Raw genomic sequence first — 25,305 nt, 5'->3', positions numbered from 1 at the left:
CGCAGACGGTATCCATCAGAGGCACGCTGAAACTAATCTGTGTGTGTGTGTGTGTGTGTGTGTATCGATCTAGTTTTATTAAGTTTATAATAATGTGAAACAAACTCGAGCAGAGAGCTGTCAGCCTGTGAGTCTCTGCTAACATTAGCTAACATTAGCTAACATTAGCTAACATTAGCTAACATTAGCAGAGTCTGACAGCATCTTGTTTTCACTGTTCACTGTGAATCTGTTCAAACTAGAGTGCGTTAAGGAGGACGACAGGTCTGAGTTTAGTACCGAGGACACAGAGACTCCTGTTTTCCTGTGGACACTAACGTTAGTCTGAAGGTTTGTTGTTAAGAAGCTCGTCCACTCAGAATAAACAAACGTTGATCGATCAGTTTTCACCTGAGTCCAGGTGTCAGTTAACAAAGATGTTGATCTGGTGAAGGTCCACTGTGACAGAAACAGACATGACAGTGGATGATCAGCTGCAGATCAACTTCCTGTCCATCAGTGAATTGATTATTGGACTGATTGTTGCAGCACATCCTCATGTTTGAGCTGAGGAGCAGAAACACAAAGAGCAGGAAACAACAGCCTGCAGCTGGGTGATCGAGGCTCACTACACAGAGAGAGAGAGAGAGAGAGGAGGAGGGTGGGGGAGGGGGGACAGAGGTGAAACCTGCCTAGCAACAGATACAGATGTGTTTTCCTTCACAGTGAACCTCCAGTCCACGTTAAACAGGTCAGAGAACACACTGAGCGAGGACACGTTCATCACACTCAGTCTTCACTTCATCCATCGCTGCTGTTTTCTGATGCTTCCACACCCACATCATTAAAATCAAGTTTGTCAGCTCCTGAATCAGATCATCTTCACAGACGAACACCGCTGTTCTGTCATTTCATTTAGCTCTGAGCTCTTCTACAAAAGCCTTTCTTCTTAGAAAGTTAGTGAGAGTTTGAAAGAGCGTGAGTAGAAACACAACGAGGCTGTAAAGGTGGACTGGTGAGTAGATGGGTTTTCATGTTAACGTCCCCGACAACCTCTGTAGTCTCATTTAGACACTCGTTAGCAACCGCCTTTTTTAAGACACGTAAAAGCTTCAAACATCAGGAGTGGGGGATTTACTGACCCATTTTATGTCGGAGAATAAAACCTGAAAATGTCTTGAGCTTGTGTTAAAACCACAGACCTTATTTCAGACATTTAACCAGAAACACACTGACAACAGGAAGAGCTAACATGCTAACATGCTAACTGACTTCCTGGTTCTAGCATCAGGAGTATTACACTTCCTCAGCTGGGATGATCATGAACAAATATTAAACTGTCTTTGTGGCATTAAAGCAACAATTACCCATGATCCTCTCCTGGAGCAGGAAGTGCTGTGCCTGTAACAAACACATCACACACACGCCTGATATTTGTGTCAGTTTCCTGGATCTCAGAGAGGAGCTGTCTATCACTCACTCAGAGGGAGGTGGAACCTGCTCCACCTGAACACCTGAACACCTGTTGTTGCATCAGTGTGTTTCAGATTGTCTGAGTGGAGCTGGTCGTTCTATAAAAACACCTCCTGATCAGACGGGGGGGGGGGGGTGCAACTGGCATCATGTCATTTCAGTCTCGGCGGAGGAGGGAGGGGGCGGTGACGTCACTTACTCTACCAGGTGGCATTCCTTGGGGGGGGGGGGGGGGGTCCAAATTCCTCAGCTTCTCTGGGAGCGAGGCATGCAGGGAAAAAAACGCAGACCACCCCTCTCCTCCTCCTCCTCCTCCTCCTCCTCCATCATCATCTCTGCAGCACGGAGCTCCAGCAGCAGGAGGAGGAACAATAAGCTGAGAGGAGAGAAGAGGAGTCACTGCAGTCCGTCCTCCTCTCCGGGTTCATTTCTCTGTTTCTGCGGGAAGAGCCGAGCCGGTGCGAGCAGCTGCTCCGCGGAGGAGGCAGGGAGGAGCCGGAGGGAAGATGTCCTCCCCGCAGGTCTCCTCGTCCCGCAGACAGTCATGTTATCTGTGCGACCTGCCCCGCATGCCCTGGGCCATGATCTGGGACTTCACCGAGCCCGTGTGCCGCGGCTGCGTCAACTACGAGGGCGCGGACCGGATCGAGTTTGTCATCGAGACCGCCCGGCACCTGAAGCGGGCGCACGGCTTCCAGGAGGGTCGGTCCCCCGCCGGCGGACCGCCTCCTCCGCCGCAGCAGCAGCCCGCCGTGGCGAAGAGCCAGGCGGTGTTACTGACCGGGAAGGAGCCGGTGACGCAGCTCAACCACCACCACCACCAGGCGGACGGAGCGGGGAAGTCCCAGCAGCCCGGTCTGGACCGGTACTCGCTGGGTGCCGACGGGCGGGCTCGATTCGACTACAGCGGACACAGCAGCAGCAGCAGGCTGCCGAACGGGCTCGGAGGACCGAACGGGTTTAAACCGGACGACGGACCCCCCGAGCTGAACCGACAGAGCCCGAACTCGAGGAGCAGGAGCCACGGGGGGCTGGTGTCGGCGCCGGGGCAGATGAACGTGCCGCCGAACCTGCTGCCTCAGACTCTGCTGAACGGACCGCACGGCATGACGACCAGAGCCGCCCCGCAGGGCTCCATGGTCCCCCTGCCCGGACAGGTGGGGCTGTCCGACCCGGGAGGGAAGAGACCCGCCTCGGTGTCCAGCACGGACCAGGACCGAGAGCTGAAGGAGAAGCAGCGGAACGCGGAGGCTCTGTCCGAGCTGAGCGAGAGCCTCCGGAACCGGCAGGAGGAGTGGGCCAGCAAGCCGAAGATGGTGCGGGACACACTGGTGACTCTGTCCGGCTGCACCCCGTTCGACGTCCGCTTCAAGAAAGACCACGGGCTGGTCGGGAGGGTGTTCGCCTTCGACGCCGTGTCCAAACCCGGGATGGACTACGAGCTGAAGATCTTCATCGAGTACCCGAGCGGTTCCGGGAACGTGTTCTCCAGCGCGTCGGGGGTGGCCAAGCAGATGTACCAGGACTGTATGAAGGACTTCGGCCGCGGTTTGTCCTCCGGGTTCAAATACCTGGAGTACGAGAAGAAGCACGGCTCCGGGGACTGGCGCCTGCTCGGGGATTTATTACCGGAGTCCCTGCGGTTCTTTAAGGAGGGGCTGGGGGGGGACATGCTGCCGCAGCCCTACATCGACGGCAGCTACCCGCTCCTGCCCACCTCTCTGGTTCTCCCCGGCCGAGCTCTGGCCTCGGGCAGCGGGAACGGCAGCTCCAGGGCCGGGGTGCGGAAGAGGAAAGCCTCCCCGGAGCCGGACTCTGCGGAGGGCGGGCTGAAGCTGACGGAGGAGCAGCAGAGGCAGCAGTGGATCAACAGCCAGACCGAGGCGCTGAAGCTCTCCATGGCCGCGGGCTCCTTCGCCGGGCCTCCTCCCCCGCTGGGCTCGGGACACCCCGGCCTCCCCTCCGGCCGCGCCTCGCCCCCGGAGTCCGCCGCGCCTCCGCAGAACGGACAGTCCCCGATGGCCGCGCTCATGTCGGTCGCGGACACGCTTGGGAACGCGCACTCCCCCAACAAGGACAGAGACTCGGTTCACTCCACCACCTCCTCCTCCAGACACAACAGCAGCAGCCCGGTGTCCCCCGCCTCCGTGTCCGGACAGAGGCGCCTCTCGTCCCGCAACGGAGACCTCGGGCTGTCCGCGCCGTCTCAGTCCGCGGGCGGCATGGACCAGGTGCATGCGCAAAACGTGCCCGACTCCCCCATGGCCAACAGCGGCCCCCTGTGCTGCACGATCTGCCACGAACGGTTAGAGGACACGCATTTCGTGCAGTGTCCGTCCGTCCCCAACCACAAGTTCTGCTTCCCCTGCTCCAGAGAGAGCATCAAGGCGCAGGGAGCCTCCGGGGAGGTGTACTGCCCCAGCGGGGAGAAGTGCCCCCTGGTCGGCTCCAACGTGCCCTGGGCCTTCATGCAGGGGGAGATAGCGACCATCCTGGCCGGAGACGTGAAGGTAAAGAAGGAGAGAGACCCCTGAGGAGGATGAAGGAGAGACTCTGTAAACTCACTGCTGAGCCTCAAACTCATCACTGCTCTGAACACCCGTTATTATTTAGGTTTTTTAAATGTGTGGGCGCTGATGGAGGGATATTGATCAGTCAGGTGAAACAGATAATCAGCTGATTAGATCAGACTGACATTAATACTCTGACCTGACACCAGATCTGTGCCATTTCACCTCTTCACATGTCTTGTTTTGTCTGAGCAGCTGCTCAAAACAGAAAATGGGAGAATCTATCAGTTACCTAATCATTTTCTAATTAATAGATCAACACAAATGAAGATAAATGACAGAAAACAAACACCTCAGTCCTGTCAACTCTTCATTCTTTAACCTGTGAATAAAGAGCCGAGGCCTCAGGTGCATCGTCATGATTCCTCCATGTTAGTATTATTCAGTCAGGTTTAAACACAGTCTGTATGAAGGAGTGAAGTGTTTCTATATTTAATTCATTTAGCCTCAGATATTTAAAAACAAACATCATTCACATGCATCACAGTTTCTGTTGAAAACAAAAACAGACACATTTTAAATTTTATATTTGCTCCATAATTTCACAGAAACACGTCTGCTTTTAGCTTCAGTGAACTTATAAACACCTCTCAGATCATATAACAGGACACACTCTGAACATTATCTACATTATTTTATGGCCTCTCAAATCATCACATTTCATAGCACAGGGATTCAGAAGCAGTGGATTGTTGTGATAATAATAACCAGCCTTATTAATAATACATATGAAAGAATATTGAATTTGTCATTGTCTGAAACAGGAAACGTGTCGTATATATCTGATGGTTCCTGATTCATTTCAGTAGCTTGTCTCTGAGCTGGTAAACAGATAAACATGTTTTCATAGCTGATTATAGATTGATATTGGTCATTGATCAGCTACAGTTTGTAAAGTTCAGACAGTGAGAGAGGTTCAGGTTCACTGACAACACTTATTTAGATAATAAAGACACTAGAGGTATTTAACTCTGATCCATGTTCTCGATTAATCCTGAGTCAGAAATAACAGCAGATTTTACAGGTTTGTAGCCAGAATGTTAGAAATGACACCTGCCCTTAAACTAAACACAGCAGAGCAAATACTACTAACTGTTTCATCAGGAATATTTCAAAATGTTCCTTTAGGTCTTGAACCTACAGACGTGTAAAATAGCGTGTTACAGCTTTATTTCCCACTGAAGTCGTCTCCTCGCTGCTAAGAATAAAACACTGAGTCATGGTGCAGAAATACTGGAATTAGCAGTAAAATGTAGGTTTTTAACTGTAGGATGTAAAAACAGCAGCTGAGGACCAAAATACATTCACCGCTCAGGATCAGTAGAATCGTCTCAGTTTATATCCTGTGTTTTACTGTGTTCAGTCACACGCGTCACTCTGGTAGTTTTTAGACTAAATATTTTTAAACTGAACAATTTTAGGCCAGAAATAAAAAATTGTTTTAAAATTTACTGAATTATTTCCTCACCGCAGAAACAGCATTTAGACATATCATTGATCATGAATCATGAAAAACTCTGTCATGATGATGAGCCTAAACCACATCCAGATCCTGATCCAGATCCAGTAGCAGGACAAAGTCAAGATGAACTGAAGATCAGACATTTACAGAAAATATAACTGGACTGGAATTTGTGGTTAAAACCACAAAAATCCCAGGCTTTATAGAGAAGACACAACCTCAGTGATTCTTCAGAAACACAAGCAAATTCAATTTATAATGAGATTAAATATTTTTTACTGAGGACGTGACCAGAAAATGAGTCATTGTTTATACATTTGTGAGCGTTTGGATTAAAACACGTCACTGTTCAGGTTTCTCACCTGGGACACGTCAGAGGACGCTGCAGCTCTGTAAGAATCTGAGGTGATTTTTTTTTTAGACTGGAAATAAACAGAAAATTAATTTATCAAACATCAGAATCACTTTTGAAGGTAAAATCCACTGGTTCCAGCTTCTCTTCTGGTTCCACGTGTGAATATTTTCTGGTTTTCTTCGTCTTTGATGAAAATAAATGAAATATTTGACCTGTTGGTCGGACAAAACAAGACATTTGAAAACGCCGGCTTAGACCCTGGTGGATATTTGTCACGATTTTCTGACACTTTAGTGACTAAATGATCAGTTGAGAAAATTATTGCCAGATAAATCAATAATGAAAATGATCATTAATTGCAGCTTCACGTCAGATTGTTTGAACAGCCCAAAACCACAAAGACATGCAGTAAAAAATGAGGTGACACAGGTTTTACTGAAGATATTATCCAGAAAATGATTGATATAGAAATGTATCATCAGTTTGTTTTTAATCCAGTAAAGTCCTTCTCCAATAGAGATATATTTGTCAGCATCTGAAACATATAACAGGAGATCGTCGGCGTACAGTGATATCTTAGGAGTGCAGCCGTCTCTCCACTGACAGGTGTGAAGGAAAAAGACGTTTTTCAGGCTGAGCAGTTGCAGTAAGAGACTCGTTACAGGACGGAGGTTTCTGCAGAGAGTGAAACATATAAATATTCTTCATGTGGATGTTTCAGAAAAAGTCTTCTAACAAAGCGTCAGAGTGTTTTTGTTGTCGTGGAGGTGACGGAGGTGTGAACAGTGATGGTGTGATGTTGTGTTTAAACAGACAGACAGGCTCAGAGAGTGAGACAGCTCTCAGTCACAGTAAGAGACTTCATCCTCACACTGTCAGTTTATAAAACCACCCACGTGTCTGTAAAAATACCTTTTTATTTTTTATAGGAGTTTAAAACTATTTATTTATTTATTTTTAGATTTTTTTGCATTTTTAATGTTTAATTGATTATTTTGTAATTTTCTTAATTTAAACATTTTTTACGGCAATAAATCTTTTGTCTTCAGGCTTTCTGTGTTTTTCTGTTTTACATTGAACATTTGATTCAGCACCACGAGAACACATCAGCCCTCTCTGTTTTTTTGTATTCTCTGATCCTGTAGTGACAGATGATAAAAATGATAAAACAGATGAAACAAACACTTTTGATCTTGTAACGTGCCTTGGAGCTGAGTCAGTTGTAATAAATTTCATTGGTATGAACCTTTTCAGTGAAATGTGACTTTTCTTTCTGGCCAAACAGGACTGGCCTTTATTTTGAAATTCTTCTCTCCAAAGATCTCAGATTACAGTATTTCCATAAAAACACGGAGTTTGTGGTTTGAATATTTCACCCGGTGGAAACATCAGAAAGCTTTTACACCTGCAGAGAGAACCAAGAGAAAGCCCTTTGTTTCTGTTTTCTCTGGTTTATATTTGATGATGTTAAACTCCTTGTGTTTTCCGATCTGCTCATGACTTCATTTTCTGTTGATACAAACTCAACACTTCCTCCATGTTTGGCTGTTGTCTTGGTAAATTCAGTATAACACACTTTTCCACTGCACTAAAACATCAGGACATCAACAGTCATGTCGTGATGTTTAACAATTCTGTGGTGTTACTGTCAGTAAAGTCAGTTTCACTGCTCATTTTAGAGAAGTCACCACCAGGAAATGCGTTCTTTGTTCAGATTATCAGACAGACAGTGAATTATCTGTTTGTTTCTGGCTGCTAGCATTAGCATTAGCAACATGGCTCTTGCTATCAACCTGACTTCTGTCCACAGAAACAAACAACTGTCAGAATCCCACATCATTCTGTGTCCACACTCCATACAAATTTTGTTGCATTACTAGTCCTTTGAGAAAACATCAAAATGTGCGGAGCAATCATGCGATGTATTTCAACAACATTTTTAGTAACCATGACAACATAAATCGTGAAAACCTGCACAAAGTCTTGTTGAAAATGAATTGGAAGTCGTGGTGAAAATGGTCAAACCCACCTGTCCGTTGAGCCACGTTATTCTGTCATACTCTCAAACGTGGTTGAAACTTTAAACAGGTCATAAGGCTTGAGACTGTTTTGGGTTAAATCTGCATGTTGATAGTTGTTATAGTTTTTACGAAATTTCAGTTCCATGTTTGTTTTTGTTTTTTGTTTTTACAGTGTCAGAGTTTATAATGGGTGTGTATTGCGTGGAATGTTCAGGGTTAGACTGTGTGACATCATCACTCTAACTGTCACCTCTGAACATTTTACCATAAAAATCTGATTCAAACCTCTTTTAATTCCCACAGTTTCCAACCTACACAGACACTTTCTATATGAAGACGTAGAGAAATGTGTCCTCTCTCACCCAGTGTGACTCCCATTGTCACATGACTCACAGTTTGTGAATAAATCTCCTCCAAACACAGAGAGCGCTGACCCACAGTCCCATAGACTGCCATGTTATCAGTAGCAGTAATCATAGTAGCGTTGCTAACGTAGCATTATCATTGCACATAGCGCCCCACATCCCTACATTTATGTGATGTTGTCGTAACCTCCTGCAGGCTGGAGGACTCTGATTTCTCTGTGACGCTTTAATAAAACCAGGTTTATCCCAGAGCTTCGACAGACGAGTCCTGTCGTCCTCTGGGGGGGCGCTGACGTGTCACTGCCGCTGGTTCAGGAGTCTGTACCAAGCAGTTTGGGGTGAACAGGAGTCAGGATGGAGCTCCTCGTCAGGGGGAGGCAGCAGGCAGCAGGCCTGTTATTGGCTGGTGGTTACCGTGGAAACCAGAGCTGCAGGCAGGATGGATAATGTAACAGAGAGACTGCAGTGTGGAGTCTTTGTCTGCAGAACTGCTTCAGCTTCACTGCAGCACAAACACACACAGAAACATATCTCATTAACTGAGCTGTCGACCAATCAGAAAGCAGCTGATTCTCATTTTACTGTGATTGATCAGAATCTGGATCTTTATTCTGATTAATGCAGGAAACAGTCAAACAGATATCAGTAACACACACTGTGTACTGAGAACTGCTCCTGGTGTACAGTAGTACTCCACAGGTGTAGTATGTGGCTGCAGCAGGAGCAGGTTTTACTCTGTTAACAGCAGCAGAGGTAGAACTGTACAGGTACAGGTAATATCAGAGGCAGTAGAACCTGCAGTGTTTGCATTAATAGCAGTAAATACTACAACTGTTATGACTACAGATGTACAGACATTAGTACCAATGGAGTTACAGAAATACAGAGTCCTGCAGGACTGATGCTAGAACCAGGAAGTCTGTTAACATGTTAGCATGTTAGCATTTCCTGTTCCCTCGTCCCAGAGTCAGTGTGTTTCTGGTTAAATGTCTGAAATAAGGTCTGTGGTTTTAACACAAGCTCAAGACATTTTCAGGTTTGATTCTCCGACATAAAATGGGTCAGTAAATCCCCCACTCCTGATGTTTGAAGCTTTTACGTGTCTTAAAAAAGGCGGTTGCTAACGAGTGTCTAAATGAGACTACAGAGGTTGTCGGGGACGTTAACATGAAAACCCATCTACTCACCAGTCCACCTTTACAGCCTCGTTGTGTTTCTACTCACGCTCTTTCAAACTCTCACTAACTTTCTAAGAAGAAAGGCTTTTGTAGAAGAGCTCAGAGCTAAATGAAATGACCAGTTGGAAGCTTAGTGGTGGAGACGTTGACGTCATGTGACCGTGGTGTAGTTGGTTTATAGCCTAACATTAGCTTCTTACTTCAAACATCAGAACAGTGGTGTTCATCTGTGAAGATGATCTGATCAGCTAAACCTGAAGGATCAGAAACTTTAGCTGCTCACTGTTTATTTTCTGGAATAATCCAAAATTGGCTCTTTATGGAGGAACCAGGCTGATGCTAACTTCAGGTTGGACTACAGGAACACATCATCACTGCTCTACACCTGCAGTGATATCAGCAGTAGTAGTATAGTTGTAGTAGTAGAGGCTGATGGAGTCTGAGACGTGACGCTGAACTCAGTACAGTGTAGAGTACAGCGTAGTGATGCAGTATCAGGAGCAGTCTCTCAGTAGTTTTGGTTTCTTGCTGCATTGCAGATTTTTCCCTTGGAGCAACAACACACACCTGGACTGGTGTGTGTGTGTGTGTGTGTGTGTGTGTGTGTGTGTGTGCGTGCGTGGTGGGGGGGCAGTGATGGTTAAGGTGCCCTTGGCTCAGTGCAGCAGCTCACTGTGTGCATGCTAATGTACACACACATACACATACACACACACACAGACTGGTGTGTGTGAGGACTCCTCTGAATTCTAAACAGGAAACTACAGGACTCTCCACTGTGCGTGTGTGTGTGTGTGTGTGTGTGTGTGTGTGTGTGTGTGTCTGGGAGTGGCAGCCTCTGCAGAGAGAGAGAGTGGTAAAGCGAGGTAAGGTGAGAATGGAGATTTTCTCTCACTGCAGTGAAACTGATCACAAACCGATCAATCAGCTTCTGTCCAGATAATCAATGACTGGTTCTCACAGTAAACTCGTTAGCAACCGCCTTTTTTAAGACACGTAAAAGCTTCAAACATCAGGAGTGGGGGATTTACTGACCCATTTTATGTCGGAGAATCAAACCTGAGCTTGTGTTAAAACCACAGACCTTATTTCAGACATTTAACCAGATGCTCAGTGTCAAACATGAGGAAGAGAAACTGCTTTCAGGATCAGTGTTCGTACAGAGAACAGGACGAGGTTTTATCATCCTCACTCAGGAATCCTGCTGCTGCTGTTTTAATGCAGCCTCAGTTTCATCTGTCTGCTGCCCCACCCCATCCGTTGCTGTGCAGGATGCGGTGGTTGCCATGGTTACCTGCCATTTCTTCAGGAATGTGCCGAGGTAACAAAGACAGAGATGTTGATGTGACGAGTCAGTTTGACTTCACACTGAACGTTCACGTTCACTCATGTCAATAAAGATGATGTGAATTTGAACAGTGGAGTGCTGAGTGAACACTGCAGGTCAGAGGTCAGGGGTGTGTGTGTGTGTGTGTTTGCTCCTCGCTCGTCGTCTCACAGCGTCGACTCCATTTATAGACGATGATGTCAGCACTATCTCTCTCCCAGCATCCCCTGCTACATCCCTCCTCCCCCCTCCCTCCCCCTCTCTCTCTGTTTCCCTCCACGTTTCTATTTTTTCTTTCTTTCTCTGAGGCTGAAAAATGAGCAGTCGACTGTCTCCCCCTCCTCCCCCTCCTCCCCCCTCCTCCCCCTCCTCCCCAGGATCCCCCTCCTGCTGCAGTGTTCAGACTGAGCCTCATTGTGTCTTTGTCTCCGTCTGGTTGGTTGTGTAGAGGTGATGCTCCGATCACCTGCCTCCACACTCAGACCTGATGGACCTCATGCTGGTCTCAGTTTAGTCCACATGGTTCCAGATTTAGCTCACGTAGCTTCACTTTCAGTCTGTATTGATCCATGAACCTGGATCCTAGCCCCATCTGACCCACATTTATCCCAGAGTGGTTCTCCTCCTCAAATGGGTCCACGTCTAGCCCACGTGGGTCCACTTTAATCCACATGCCTTCACTTTTGGCTCATACTGGTCTATAATCTTCACCTGGACACATTTATCCTAAATGGATCCAGTGTTTAGTCCAGATGAGTCCACATTCATCACTTCGGGCTCATATAGACCCACACTGAGCCCACATCTGTCTTGATTTAGTCCATCGGACCCACACGGGCCCACATGGGTCTTGTTTTAGCACATTTGGATCCACAGGGGTTCACTCGGCTGAATGCTTTGATGTGGTTGTAAATCCTCCATTTTACCTGAGTGACAGAGAGAGGGGATGATGGGAAAGCACAAGGACAAAATGAAAGAAAAGGTCGTTAATATTCATCTCCACCCGCTGCTCCGGCTCCAGGAGGTGAGGGGAGGAGCAGAGAGGAGGACGCCTCCTCCTCCTCTGTGAATGAGAGACTCTCTCCTCCTGAAGCAGCATCCTGCTCTCTGTCGCCATGGGAAACCACTGAGGCGTTGCCTAGCAACAGCAGCAGCAGCAGCAGCTGTGTGAGTGTTTCTGAGCAAGTGGCAACCATTTTATCCCCACCCATCACACACACACACACACACACCCATCACACCCACACACACACACACCCCCCCCCCCCCCCCCCCCACCACACACACCACCCATCACACACACACACACACACACCCATCACACACACACACACACACACACACCCATCACACACACACACCCCCCCACACACACACACACCCATCACACACACACACACACACACCACACACACCCATCACACACACACACACACACACCCATCACACACACACACACACACCCATCACACACACACACACACACACACCCCCACCCACCCACACACACACACACCCCCCATCACACACACACACACACACCCATCACACACACACCACACACACACACACACACACACACTGAGGCAGCAGGAAAAGCCCATTAGTGTCGGCCGTCTGGTGTTTACTGAGTTTCTCTATGGTCTGATGCCTCTGGAGTCAATCAGAGGACACCACTGTGTGTGTGTGTGTGTGTGTGTGTGTGTGTGTGTGTTGTGTGATTACTGATGATGATACATCCACTCTCTGATGTTTCCTCTGGAGGTTTTTATAAACTACATTTAAATGTAATGATGTTTACATCAATCACTACATGATGTTTATGAAGTTACCCCCCCACCACCACCACCACACACCACACACACACACACACACACACACACACACACACACACACAACAACAGAATCACAAGCTGAAGAGTGCCCCCCCTCCCTTGGTGAAGTCACTGAACAGAGGGTGATCGTCTACAGGAGAAGAACAAGAGCACGTCTTAAACTTTAAACCACAGATGAATGAAACATCTTGTTTCAGCTGCAGTTTCTCTCTGTTCAGCCTCATTAATGATTCATCTCTTATTTCAAAATAAGGCACTTCCATTTTAAAGGAAATAACAAAATAAAAGTCCTGAAAACAAAATACACATAAAAACACGATGAGAAAGGACTGAACCATTAACTCTGTTGTTTTCTGTTGGTCTCCTTCTTTCCCTCGTTCAGAGGTGACCGCCATCGCCGAGGTGCTCCCAGTGTTTCCACGGCAACACATCAACCTAAAGGATCCCACCTGCAGTCCTCAGACCGTCACAGCCGGGCGGCGGCGAGGAAAGCCAACGAGGTGCTGAGGGAGATGGGTCGACTGAAGACGGAGATGAAGGCGCTGCTGACGGTGAGGAGACAATAAACTGAGAGTAGAATCCAGTAGAGTCCAGTAGAACACCAGACACAGCCTGAGAGAGGGGTCCACCTGAGAGACTCAGCTCAGGGATCAAAGTCCCAGAGACCTGATGTTTATGTTTGCTTGTTGATGTAAAGTCTGAATGACTTCCTGTCACCCAGCAGCCAGAAGACTGTCTGACTACAACCAGGCCTCCACCAGACCACCACCAGTCCCAACAATCCCAATCCCAACAACACCAGGTCCAACAAATCCACTCCCAGTCCCAGCAGTCCCAGTCTGTGCTGGTCCAGAGGAGGCCTGTGGTCCCGTCCACGTTGGAGGAGGCGGGTCAGGTTCTCCGTCAGGTTCGGAGACAGAAGAAGGTTCTGGAGGAGAACCTGGAGGCTCTGCTGAGAGCTAAGACCGGAGAGGTCCTACACTGCCAGCTGGAGGCTCTGGCTGCTAACAGGTAGCTAATGCTAACTTTATGTCTACTAATAGAGATGCCTAGGCAATGCTAATATGTTTGCAAGCTAACGTTATTTTTAAACCTAGTTCTAATTTTACTAACAGGGAGCTAATCAGTAGCTAACTAGCTTCATGTCTGCTAACACATAATCAGCGCTAACATTTACCTGCTAACAGGCAGAAAAATAATGTTTAATGTAATGCTATGCTAACACATAGCTAGTATTAAATTTGTGTCTGCTTTGTGTTACCCTGTGGTAACCTAGCCACTTAACTTGCTAATGCTAACAGTGGGTAACTGAATGCTAATGTTAACTTTATCTTCTGTGACAGTAGTTATAGGAAACTGTCAATCTGAATCTGTTAACAGGCAGCTAGCACTTATTTTTAACACAGCTAACCGGCTAACTGATGTCAAACCTGCTAACGTATAATCAACAATAACTATATGTCTGCTAACTGATGTCTGCTAACTAATGGCTGTTTAAAGGGAGCTAACAGTTATTCATCTGCTGAGTAAAGTGTGACTTAAAAATAAATAATAAAAATCAAATATAAATACAGATAAATACATTTTTATTCTGGAGTTTGTTAATTATTAACTGTGTAGTTTAATCTGTAATAATCATCATCATTTACATGTTTATTAACTTCTCAAATAATAATCAGAATTTAATGTCCATCCTGTAGAGAAGCAGAAATGGAAATACTACTAATAATAAAGTACAAGTACCTCAAGACTGTACTTTACCACTAACTGTACTCAGTTACTTTGTGCTGCTGAAGAATCATGTTTACCTCTGCAGTTAAACACTGTCAGAGAGAGTGTGTGTGTGTGTGTGTGTGTGTGTTGATTGACAGCTGTCAGACAGGTTTTCTCTCAGTCTCTGAAAATAAAACTGCCACTCTGATCTGGTCTGCAGAGACTGGACTGAGGAGGTCCGGATCAAGAAGACCGTGGACGCCTGGATCAGCACGTTGTCCAAAGACTTCCAGGTGAGCTCTCAGCAGAGTTCACTCAGCTCCTGGAAATGATCAAACGTACAAAACTGTTTTTGAAGGCAGACAGGTCAGAGGCGAACTCTGACGTCTTCCTCTGTCCTCAGGCTGAGACGTCCTCAGAGGATGCTGCAGTGACATCACAGCTGAGGGCCGTCCAATCAGAGAGGGGGAGGCCAGTGAGCACGCTCAGAGGGACAGGAAGTAAGACGACGGCAGGGAGAGGAGGCCGAGGACAGAGAGCCAGACACGGAGCGGTCAGACTGGACTCTAATTGATCTGATCGATAACACGCAGGTGATCCATCTGCTTTACTGATGATGTCTGTTTGCAGGTGCAGGGGGCGGAGCCTGGCAGAGGCCCAGGTGCTCTGACAGACAGTGAACAGGTGGAGGGAGAGTCGTACCTGACGCATCTGTACGGCAGAGCTCCTTACGAGGGTCTGAGACGAACCCTGAAGAAGAGTCCGTACCTTCGCTTCAGCTCACCTGTGTCACCGCTCAGCAGGAAGCCACGCCCCCGCCTGGTGGAGAGCGTCAGAGGTGTTTTTAATATTTTCATGTATCTCTGCCTCCGTGTTTCCTGCCTGTGTCTCTGCGCTCAGTTTAAATAAAGGTTTTAAATCTCCTGTCTCCAGGTGTGAAGGTGAAGTCCTGTAAGACTCAGACCAGTTTGGCTCCTCCCCTCAGCCCGTCACCTGGACGACCTCATCATCTCCTCAGCTCCTCCCACATGAACTCTGGTGACCCCGCTGACATCACAGTGACCCCTGCTGACACGTACTCTGTTCCCATGGCGATCCCACTGGGTCAGTTCACTACAGATTATTCCTGTTTTATTTTAGTGTAAATGTGAGAGACTGCATTACCCAGAAGCCCCTGTGACAGACAATCATCAAATTACATTTAATTATTCTTTTATTTATGAATAATGAGGTCAAATCTGGAGCTTGAATCATATTTTTATATGAAAATTTAAATTGAAAGTTCAGTCTGCTGCTGTTTCAATAAACGATCAATAAACGATGATAACATTAATAAACAACAGTTACCAAGAAGGAGAAATATGGAAATATATAATAGAATTAAAATGATAAAGTTGTCAAGTAGAAATTCAAGTAAAGGAAGTAAAAACTACAAAATAATATTAAGAAACAGAAAAATGTTAAAAGTTGTGAGAAACTCAAAGGAAATCTTCAACATGTTTACAAGTAAAATACTAAATTAAATCAAGTTAAAATAAATATGGCGTCAGAAAGGAGGGAGACTGTAAACATATAGAACAATAGAAATAAAGTTAACTTCCTGTCCACCCCTCAGGTCGTCGCAGGATGGACTCTTCCTCCAGGTGTCTCGCTGAGCGTCAGCAGGAAGTGACATCACCACCCACACCTGTTTCCAGGACGTCCAGTGAGGCTGCTGCCGTGGTCGACAGAGCACCTGAGCGACAGGTGAGCTGGGTCTGTCCAGGTACACCCCGACCCTCCGCATGATGTGTGACTGACGTGTTGCTGTGTTGACAGAGGGAGGAGCAGGTGGATGCAGGTGAAGCTCCTCCTCCTCCATCACACATGGTCATCGAGGTGAAGAGCGAGGAAGACGAGGGCGAGGAGAACGTCTTCCCTGGAGCTGACTTCCTGTCTGTAGCTAATGTCATCCAGGTAACGTCCCTCCTCCTCCTCCTCCCCCTCTCCCTGCCTCCTGCTGCTGCTGCTCATCTGGAGCAGCTCTCAGTGGGACTCAGCTGCAGTCCCACAGCACCTCCTGCTGGACACAAACAGAACAACACCTCAACACTGAACCATTTACAACAAAGCTGATCCTGTCTCCCTCTCCTCCCCCCTCAGGAGGAGGTGAGTGTGGGGGGTGAGGAGGCCGTGGAGTTGGACGGGGGTCCGTCTCCTCCTCCAGTCCTGTACCAGGGTCCGGTCTTCCCTCCCCAGGGTCGTTCTGCCCTCCCAGCCCAGAGCCAGACCTCTGTCCTGGACGCCGACCAGCAGAGAGACGCCCTGGAGAACCGGCTGGTAGAATGGTGAGAAACCAGTCTGACCTGGTCTGACCTGGTCTGACCTGGTCTGAGCTGGATCATGTTGTAGCTCTGGTTGTTTCTGCTCTGTCCAGGGTGGAGCAGCAGCTGATGTCCAGGATGATCTCTGAGATATACCGCCCCCCTCCGTCTGACCCCGCCCAGAACGTTTCCTCCGACCAATCAGAGCTTGAGGATCGGAGCGTCACCTCAGACATTGGTGAGTGGACGGACAGACGGACCAATCAGAGCAGGTTTCTACAGACAGGAACCTTAACATGGACACAGGTTCAGTCTGGACTGAGTAAAGATGAGTTTATAAATGTGTGGACGTGGTCTCAGTCCAGGACTGACTGTGGTCCTGGTCCTGGTGTGTGTTTGTGGAGTTTGTCATGTTGTGTAACTGTTGTGTGTTCAGTGGAGGCAGCAGGAGGTGGAGGTCTGCAGCTCTTTGTAGACTCCAACGTGTCGGTGGACTCCGCTCTGATCCGACAGCTGGTGAACGAGGTTCTGACAGAGACCGTGGCTCTGATGCTGGGACAGAGAGACGCACTGGATACAGGACCAGGACCAGGACTGGAGCCACCAAAAGCAGGAGCAGCAGCACATGAGGAGGTGAAACACTCAGGATTCAGACGAACTCCAGTCTGTCTGTTCTCGTCTTAAACTGGATCCTATTTCTGTTCCAGGCCAAACTGGTTCCTCTGGTTCCTACACCAGAGCCTACCCCTCCACCCAGCCCGACCCCACCTGCCGGACACACCACACCCCTGGCCACGCCTCCTCCACCTGAACCAACCAGCCTGCTGAACGAGGAGTCTCCTCAGCCAATCACAGCTCCCGGTTAGAAGCAGCATTAGCATTAGCATTTAGCTGACGTAGCTGCAGTTTTAGTGTAGCAGTAGTAACATTAACATTTCCATCAGTATCTGAAAGTTCATTTCTGCTTCTCTCTGTGACCTCAGAGCCAGTAGCCACGCCCACACCCAGCCCAGAGCCCGCCCCCTCCGCAGGTAGTCCACCTGTCCTTCATCAGGCCCCACCCCCTCTGCCCTGGGGAGATGCTGAGCTGCCATTGGCTGAGGAGAGACCAGAGGAGCACGTGGACACGCAGCAGCTGCTGTACGTTACTGAGACGTGAATATGTCGATGTTTTAAATGATGTTTGGTGTTTTCAGCTGAGGTCGGCCTCCTGCTCTCTGTCATCTGAACCTCTGCAGTCGTCACACAGACACTCGTCTCATCAGGATCATTATTTTCAGTTGATCAGTTTTTATCAGGATTTAAATCAGAGCAGTGTTTCTGTTTAAGCTTCATCAGGTTCATGTTTCTGTGGTGAAACATGGAGCTGGAGAAAGAGACTCTGCTCTGTGCAGGTTTCACTCTGGTTGTTTTAGGGGGACCAGCAGGACCTGGTCTGTGTCTGTATAAACATCTGTCTCTGTGGGAACAGACTCAGACTCGTCTCGTCGTCTGAGCCTCAGTCTGTGTCTGTTCTCTAACGCTGCCGCTCCACTTTTCTTTAACGTCTCCTGACGTCCAAACATCAGCTCCTTCACTCGGAGTCAGACGAACCTGATGACTCTGTTCCAGACACGTGATTGGTTCACTGTGAGAAGTTATGTTGTGATAATGATGGTCATTGTTTGATCAGCAGCTCTGTGATGGACTGATGTGATGACGAGGGTTTGAAGCAGGAGGAACATTCAGAGCAGATCAGACCACACCAGAGACCCCAGTCTGAACCTCGAGTCCTGAGCTGGGCTCAGTGTTGATGTGGACTCAGATGTGTTTCTCCTCCTGCAGGCTGATGTCAGTAGCAGAGGAGGAGCCTCCTCTCTCCTCTCCCCTGCCTCCCCCTCGCTCCCCGTCTCCTTCTCCTCGCCCCGATCCTGAGCCCAGACCAGCGTCCCCCTCCAGCTCCTCCTCCTTCTCAGAGTCCAGCTCCAGCAGCTCGGTGACGCCTGAGACTGAAGCAGCTCTGAAACACATCTCAGAGGGAGAGCTGCTCATCACTGTCAACCAGCTGGCTGCCATGACAGGTACCATGACCACCATCACCATCACACACACATCCACTGTTCACTAAATAAACCAATAAACATGTAACATTAACATCACTCAGACAGAACATGGAACCTTTAACCTGCTCTGATCGTTCCTCCATCACTGCTGCATCTGAGCCCACACACACCACATCCAATCAATACATCTGATCTGTCATCAATACAACATTAAAGTTGAACCAGCAGCATCTACATGTGTTTAAACAGCAGCTAACAGAAGCTAACTGTGAGCTAGCTAACAGAGGCTAACAGTCATGGAGACTTTCCTGTGAAGTTGGAGATGAGTGTTGCTCTGTGATAACACCTGTGTGTGTGTGTGTGTGTGTGTGTGTGTGTGTGTGTGTGTGTGTGTGTCTCAGAGGAGGAGGTGGTGTGTAGTTTCTCCAGTTCTCTGCAGGAGCTGCAGGACATGGTGAGAAACACTCCACACCTCACAGTAACAGTACTGCAGTTACAGTGGTAATACTGTAGTACTGAGTACTGAGTACCCGTCTGTCTGTTCCTCCTCCAGGACTACGACCCCCCCAGTGAAGGACAGGTCAGAGGTCACAACCTCCTGCTGTCCATGCTGACCAAGATGGAGCAGGGAGTCGCACAACGAGGAGAGAGACCACAACCAGAGGTACACACCACAACAACACACAACAACACAACAACAAAACAACACAACACAACACAGACTGACCTCTGACCTCTGTGTGTGTCCTCAGGGCTCCTGGGGGAGGGAGGACCAGGATCAGGGGGAGGAGGTGAGTGTGGGGGAGGTGACAGACGATCGGACTACAAACCTACTCAGGACTACAGATCCCAGGAGCTCCAGCAGGCGTACGGAAGCTGGGCGGGGTCAAACCTCCTCACCTGGACAGATCAGTCAGTGTGCAGGTACGGCTGCCTTCAGACTCAGATAAGGGCAAAATGGACCAAGTGTCATCAGGACCCAGGTGTCTGTTCTCCAGGATCAGCTGACTCAGTCTGTAAACTGGATCATAACCAGGATCCTGGTCCACCTGTGGACTCTCTCTCTGTTTCCTGTGTCAGAGGTCAGTTTTGAAGCGACCAATCAGGGCTCGGATACGGTGGGCGACCTGATGGCAGAGCCGCTTGGTACGCTGACCTCTGACCTCCAGACTGACCTGTCCCTGTCTCCTCCTCCTCGTCACCCTGCAGCACAGGTGAGTTGCTTACCTGTGTGTCACAGCTTCATTTATCTGCTCGTCAGGTCTGTAACATGTGAACTGATTATTACTGTGTTCAGGTTGTTGACGTCCTGATCAGGAAGCTCCACACGCTGACAGGTAGGAGGAAAACTCTTATTTCTAACGACACAGTGAAATATGAATCAGCAGCAGCTTCGTATTTAATTCATCTGTTGTTTTACTTAATGACTGAAGTTATGAAGCTGCTGACTGCTGCTCACCGTCTGACCACCAGAGGGCGACGTGTCTCTGTGCTTCTACTGGTTCTATTAAACTCTACTGAGAACACACAGTTCAGTGTGTGTGTCAGTTTGACTGCTTTAACTGGTCAGAGAATGTTTTTAATGTTTTTATTCATATTCCAATCTAATGATTCAGCCTCGTTACATAACAACACTATATATACAGTATGTGCTGTATAGATACTGTATATATTATATACTTCCATATATACAGTATATTTATATAGACAGAACATACACAACAAAACAACAAGAGAAAATAAAGTGAACTGAGAGAAGCAGAGAAACCAAACACACATGGATGTTTACAGGAGGAGAACTGAGGCGTACACTTATTAAACACACACACACACAGTCATGATCATGTGTGTGTGTTTAGCTTCACACTGAGTCGCTCTGTCACCACATCTCCATACATGGTAATGTTTACACTGACTGAGCTGTTTTAGTGTATTGTTACACTGTGTGTCTCTGTGTGTGTGTGTGTGTGTGTGTGTGTGTGTGTCTGTGTCTGTGTCTGTGTCTCTGTGTGTGTGTGTGTGTCTATGTCTGTGTGTGTGTGTGTGTGTGTGTGTGTCTATGTCTGTGTGTGTCTGTGTGTCTGTGTGTGTGTGTGTGTGTGTGTCTGTGTGTGTCTGTGTTCTGTGTGTGTCTGTGTGTGTGTGTCTGTGTGTGTGTGTGTGTGTGTGTGTGTGTGTGTGTCAGTTGTATATAGTTCGTTTGTTGCTGTGGTTAATAACAGCTGTTCATCAGGTCGTCATGGTGACTGATGTCTGAGTTAGAACCTGGAGACAGTGATGATGTTAAAACTCAGTCAGAGCTGAAGTCGACTCTGCTGATGATGAAGATGAAGATGAGGATGAGGCTCAGAGAGCTGCTGACCTCTGACCTGTGGTTTAATGTAAACAGGAAGTGACAGGATGAGAGGGATCAGAGTGTTTGGACGAGAGTTAGGATGTGAAGTCAATAAACACACACACACACACACACACACACACACACACAGATCCTTTACTAAAACAACAGCGGGGGGGCAGTCATATAGAGAGTCAGTCAGTGATGTGTGTCTGTGTTTATTTTAACACACACACACACACAGACTCTCTGTTGTGTCTCACTGCAGCAACTGAGGCTGAAAATATCAGGAGACGTTCTCTGGTCCAACCAGGACCCACAGAGACCACAACCACAACTGACCCGTTATACTCGCTCAGAGAGGACCAACACAGACCTGAATCAGTCCTGAACACAGACCTGAATCAGACCTGGACTCAGACCTGGACTCTGTTAGAGGAGTTAGTAGAGGAGGAGCTCTCAGAGGAGGTGAGGGACGCTCCTGCTCTGATCTGGTTCCAGGTCTGTGTGCACATGATCCACCTCAGACTCTGAGCTGTTTGTCATTCCTCCATGTTGGAGACAGTCGAGGTCGGAGGCGTCGTGTTTCCAGGTTTCATAAGAACTCACATGTGAATTAACTGTAACTGGACTGACGAGTGGAGACGTACGACCACGAGGAGATTCTGGTTGTTTATGCTCAGTCCCTCAGTGATGATGTGTTCCTGTAGTCCAACACTGAAGTCAGCATCAGCCTGGTTCCTCCACAGAAAATAAAAGTGAGCAGCTAAAGTTTCTGATCCTTCAGGTTTAGTTGATCAGATAATCTTCACAGATGAACACCACTGTTCTGATGTTTGAAGTAAGAAGCTAATGTTAGGCTATAAACCAACTACACCACGGTCACATGACGTCAACGTCTCCACCACTAAGCTTCCAACTGGTCATTTCATTTAGCTCTGAGCTCTTCTCAGACAGAGGCTGGATGTAGTGTGGATCAGGTGTGTAAGGTGCAGGTGCACACAGGTAAACGACATGTTTATGATGTGACAGTAAACGTTACTGAATGAGGTCTGTCTCTGGTTGTCATGGAAACGATGTTATAGCGGGCTCTGCCGGTGTTTATCATCACACTTCACTGACCAATCAGAGGGCATGTTAATATATATATGTGTGTGTGTGTGTGTGTGTAAAGTTGAAGGTCTGTCAGTTTCATCCTTTTTAGAACAAGCTCTGTAACCGTGACAACCAGCTAACGGAGGGATGTATTGTTAGTGTGTTGCCATGGAGATGCAGAGAGAGAAGAGAGGTTTTTATTCAAAGACAGAAAATGATGTTTGTATGTTTCCTCTCAGCTGAAGGTTCCTGAGGTGGATCAGGATCAGGATCAGGATCAAACCTCGGAGTGTCTGTAGAAGACTCGGGTTCCTCCACGTTGGATCCTGGTTCACAAACACCTGAACTCTGACAGACAGGTGACAGATTACATGGAGAACCAAGTCAGTGCAGAATCTACAGAAGGTTCTAGTGGTCATTGAGGAGGTTCTCAGGATTGTTAAGGAGGTTTTAGTGGTCGATGGGAAGGTTCCAGAGATCCTTGAGGTTGTTCTAGGTGTTGTTTAAAAGGTTTAAGCCATTACTGAAGAGGTTCTACAGATGGTTTCAGGAGGTTTACTGGTTGGTTGTAGTGGTCATTGAGGAGGTTCTGCAAGTCTTGAGGTTCTAAAGGCCGTTGAGAACATTCTACGTATAGTCTGGAAGTTTTATTGGTCAATGAGGAGGTTGTAGAGGAGGTCCAGTAGAGAGTTCAGGGGGATGCCAGGAGGCTGTAGTGACCACTGAGGAGGTTCCACAGGTCCTCTGGGAGGTTCTTTTGGAGGTTGTACTAATCCTTTAAGAGGTTCTAGACCTTCAGGAGGTTTCCAGTGGACCTGAAGGGTCAGTCTGAGATCCACATGTTAAACAGATCTGAAAGCTCTGCACTGTGAGTCAGGTTATTAACAGCAGACCTCCAGTACAGCTGTCTGTGGTCCTGGTCCTGGTCCTCTGTGTGAAGCTGTCAGACTGAGAGCTGCTGTTAACACAGAGCTCAGTGTTTTTACCTCCTCCTCCTCCTCCTCCTCCTCCTCTTCTTCACACTGCCTCCATTCACACACTCTGTGTGTGTGGTTTACGTCACCCACATCCATACAGTTCTTACCGACCCTGTCAGTGTCTTTACCAGCCCTCACTGTGTGTTTTCTGGGTCGCAGTCCGACCATAGCGATAACGTTGCCGATCAAACAAGCAAAGGTTAGCCAGCTAGCTGTAACTTCACTACACTGCAGGGATCCAGCATTGGTGAGCATTTACCAACCAGATCAGCCCCGGGAGTTTGGATGACGCAGATGTTATCCACTCAATACAATATAATCTGTCCACGTTAGCAGGCAAGCTAATGTTAAGAAGCAGCTAAAACCACAGGATCACAATACATTTCACAGGCTTTGCAGAGTGTTAGCTCACCTGTCCAATAGGTAGAGAGCCAGTCTGGGGTTGGTTTTGAATGAAGGTCCCTCCATGAGTCAAAGGCTAATGTTGACGCTTGTTTTCCCCCGACCTCTCTCCAGTTCACATTTGGTCAAATGAGCTTGATGAGATGGTTTTTGGTTTTTGTTCTTGTTCCTGAAAACTCAACCCGAGTCCTTCATATACAAACCAGTCTACAGGATGTTATATGGCGACAGAGGAAGTCTGGAAATGGTTTGGTTTTAATGTCACATTTCACACACTGGCAGTAAAGAAGTAATGAAACTGTTTCAGGTTCTTCCACAGTCTCTCTAATGTGAAGCATGTTGAGTTTTTTATGACAGAATCTGAATAAGGTTCAGTACAAACATTACAACTGTCATCAGAGTCTGATCTGTTTGTTTCTGCAGCTGCAGAGGAGGAGGAGGAGGGAGGAGCCAGGAGGATGGATGTTCATCTGCCCTCCATCAGAGCAGAGGAGGAGCTGATGGAGGAGCTGATGGAGGTCAGTGCTGCAGCTGATACAGACTCCTCCTCCACCAACGATGTTTTCTAGACAGAGGAGACGCTGCTCCTCATGAGACGCTGCTCCTCATGGAGACGCTCCTCATGGAGACGCTCTGACCTCAGTTCATCCTGAATCATCCTGAACGACTGCTTCATAACAGACTGATGATCAGTTTCATTATTGATTAACCTGCTGATCAGTCTGTAAAACAGCTGGAACAGTTTCACAGTGAAATCCTCACTGCTGAGAGACTGATGATCAGTTATTGATCAGATGTTCATTCACTGATCATCAGGATCAATACTGACTGCTTTCTGCTGCTTCAGCTTTTATTTCCTCCTGTTTCTGTTTTCTTCACTGAACACAAACTTCTTCACTTTTACTTTGAAATCAGTCACCTTCAGCCTCATCACTGATCAATAACACTGATCACTGATCAATAACACTGATTCACACTGCTTTTCAGATAAACTGATGATTTAATAAACTGTTCAACATGTTTCAGTCACCAGCTGCTTTTCCTCCTCGTCCTCAACTCTGATCCACTGTGTGTGTGTGTGTGTGTGTGTGTGTGTGTGTGTGTGTGTGTGTGTGTGTGTGTCTGTGTCTGTGTGTGTGTGTGTGTGTGTGTGTGTGTGTCTGTGTGTGTGTGTGTGTGTGTGTGTCTGTGTCTGTGTGTGTGTGTGTGTGTGTCTGTGTCTGTGTGTGTGTGTGTGTGTGTGTCTGTGTGTGTGTGTGTCTGTGTGTGTGTGTGTGTGTCTGTGTCTGTGTGTGTGTGTGTCTGTGTGTGTCTGTGTGTGTGTGTGTGTGTGTGTGTGTGTGTGTGTCTGTGTCTGTGTGTGTGTGTGTCTGTGTGTGTGTGTCTGTGTGTGTGTCTGTGTCTGTGTGTGTGTGTCTGTGTCTGTGTGTGTGTGTCTGTGTGTGTCTGTGTGTGTCTGTGTCTGTGTGTGTGTGTGTGTGTGTGTGTGTGTGTGTGCACACAGACACACACACACAGACACAGAGAGAGTGTGTTGCAGATAAGAGGATGATAAGCAGGAAACAGGATCATTGAAGCAGCAGAGACAGTGAGACTGACACTGGCACACACACACACACACACACACACACTGAGTCCTCAGGCTCTCATCATCAGACGCTGCAGCTTTAAAACAGAAAACATGAAGCTTCAGTCAGTGTGTGTGTGTGTGTGAGTATTGATCAGACTGATTGATCAGCTCTCTGTGGACCTGTGTGTCTGTCTGACGATCGATTTTCTCAGACAAAGGATTAAACTTTGTTCAGGTTTAATGAAGCTGCTGACGATCAGCTGATCTCAGGACACACACACACAGTAACACACACACAGAGA

At 47.5% G+C, this 25,305-nt stretch overlaps 2 protein-coding genes across 5 annotated transcripts in view; both read left to right on the top strand.

The window, feature by feature from the left end:
• The window catches only part of kiaa0586 (KIAA0586 ortholog), a 30,132-nt gene extending 5,679 nt beyond the window's left edge, over positions 1–24,453 (top strand). For 2 of the 4 annotated variants that reach the window (XM_018674797.2, XM_018674793.2), the window contains exons 10-29: positions 12,949–13,117; positions 13,288–13,577; positions 14,500–14,572; positions 14,683–14,832; positions 14,910–15,117; positions 15,213–15,383; positions 15,895–16,025; positions 16,098–16,235; positions 16,422–16,606; positions 16,696–16,820; positions 17,019–17,215; positions 17,290–17,443; positions 17,566–17,722; positions 18,407–18,642; positions 19,026–19,078; positions 19,178–19,288; positions 19,377–19,548; positions 19,705–19,838; positions 19,922–19,961; positions 23,857–24,453. In XM_018674797.2, the coding sequence (XP_018530313.2) occupies positions 12,949–13,117; positions 13,288–13,577; positions 14,500–14,572; positions 14,683–14,832; positions 14,910–15,117; positions 15,213–15,383; positions 15,895–16,025; positions 16,098–16,235; positions 16,422–16,606; positions 16,696–16,820; positions 17,019–17,215; positions 17,290–17,443; positions 17,566–17,722; positions 18,407–18,642; positions 19,026–19,078; positions 19,178–19,288; positions 19,377–19,548; positions 19,705–19,838; positions 19,922–19,961; positions 23,857–24,002 (3,040 nt within the window). In that variant the 3' untranslated portion in view covers positions 24,003–24,453. The remainder of the gene's footprint in view (positions 1–12,948; positions 13,118–13,287; positions 13,578–14,499; positions 14,573–14,682; positions 14,833–14,909; positions 15,118–15,212; positions 15,384–15,894; positions 16,026–16,097; positions 16,236–16,421; positions 16,607–16,695; positions 16,821–17,018; positions 17,216–17,289; positions 17,444–17,565; positions 17,723–18,406; positions 18,643–19,025; positions 19,079–19,177; positions 19,289–19,376; positions 19,549–19,704; positions 19,839–19,921; positions 19,962–23,856) is intronic. The other 2 variants (XM_018674794.2, XM_051069615.1) reach the window with 2 other exon arrangements.
• irf2bpl (interferon regulatory factor 2 binding protein-like) lies at positions 1,685–7,084 on the top strand. Its single transcript, XM_018674800.1, has one exon. It carries the CDS (start codon positions 1,959–1,961, stop codon positions 3,984–3,986), a length of 2,028 nt encoding a protein of 675 aa, XP_018530316.1. The 5' UTR covers positions 1,685–1,958; the 3' UTR covers positions 3,987–7,084.
• Positions 24,454–25,305: the final 852 nt, after the last annotated feature.

This window comes from Lates calcarifer, unplaced genomic scaffold (genome assembly GCF_001640805.2).
Source record: "Lates calcarifer isolate ASB-BC8 unplaced genomic scaffold, TLL_Latcal_v3 scaffold_58_123, whole genome shotgun sequence".
Lineage (NCBI taxonomy): Eukaryota > Metazoa > Chordata > Actinopteri > Centropomidae > Lates > Lates calcarifer.
Note: the sequence above shows the minus strand (reverse complement) of the source record. Positions and strands in the feature narration are given on the sequence as shown.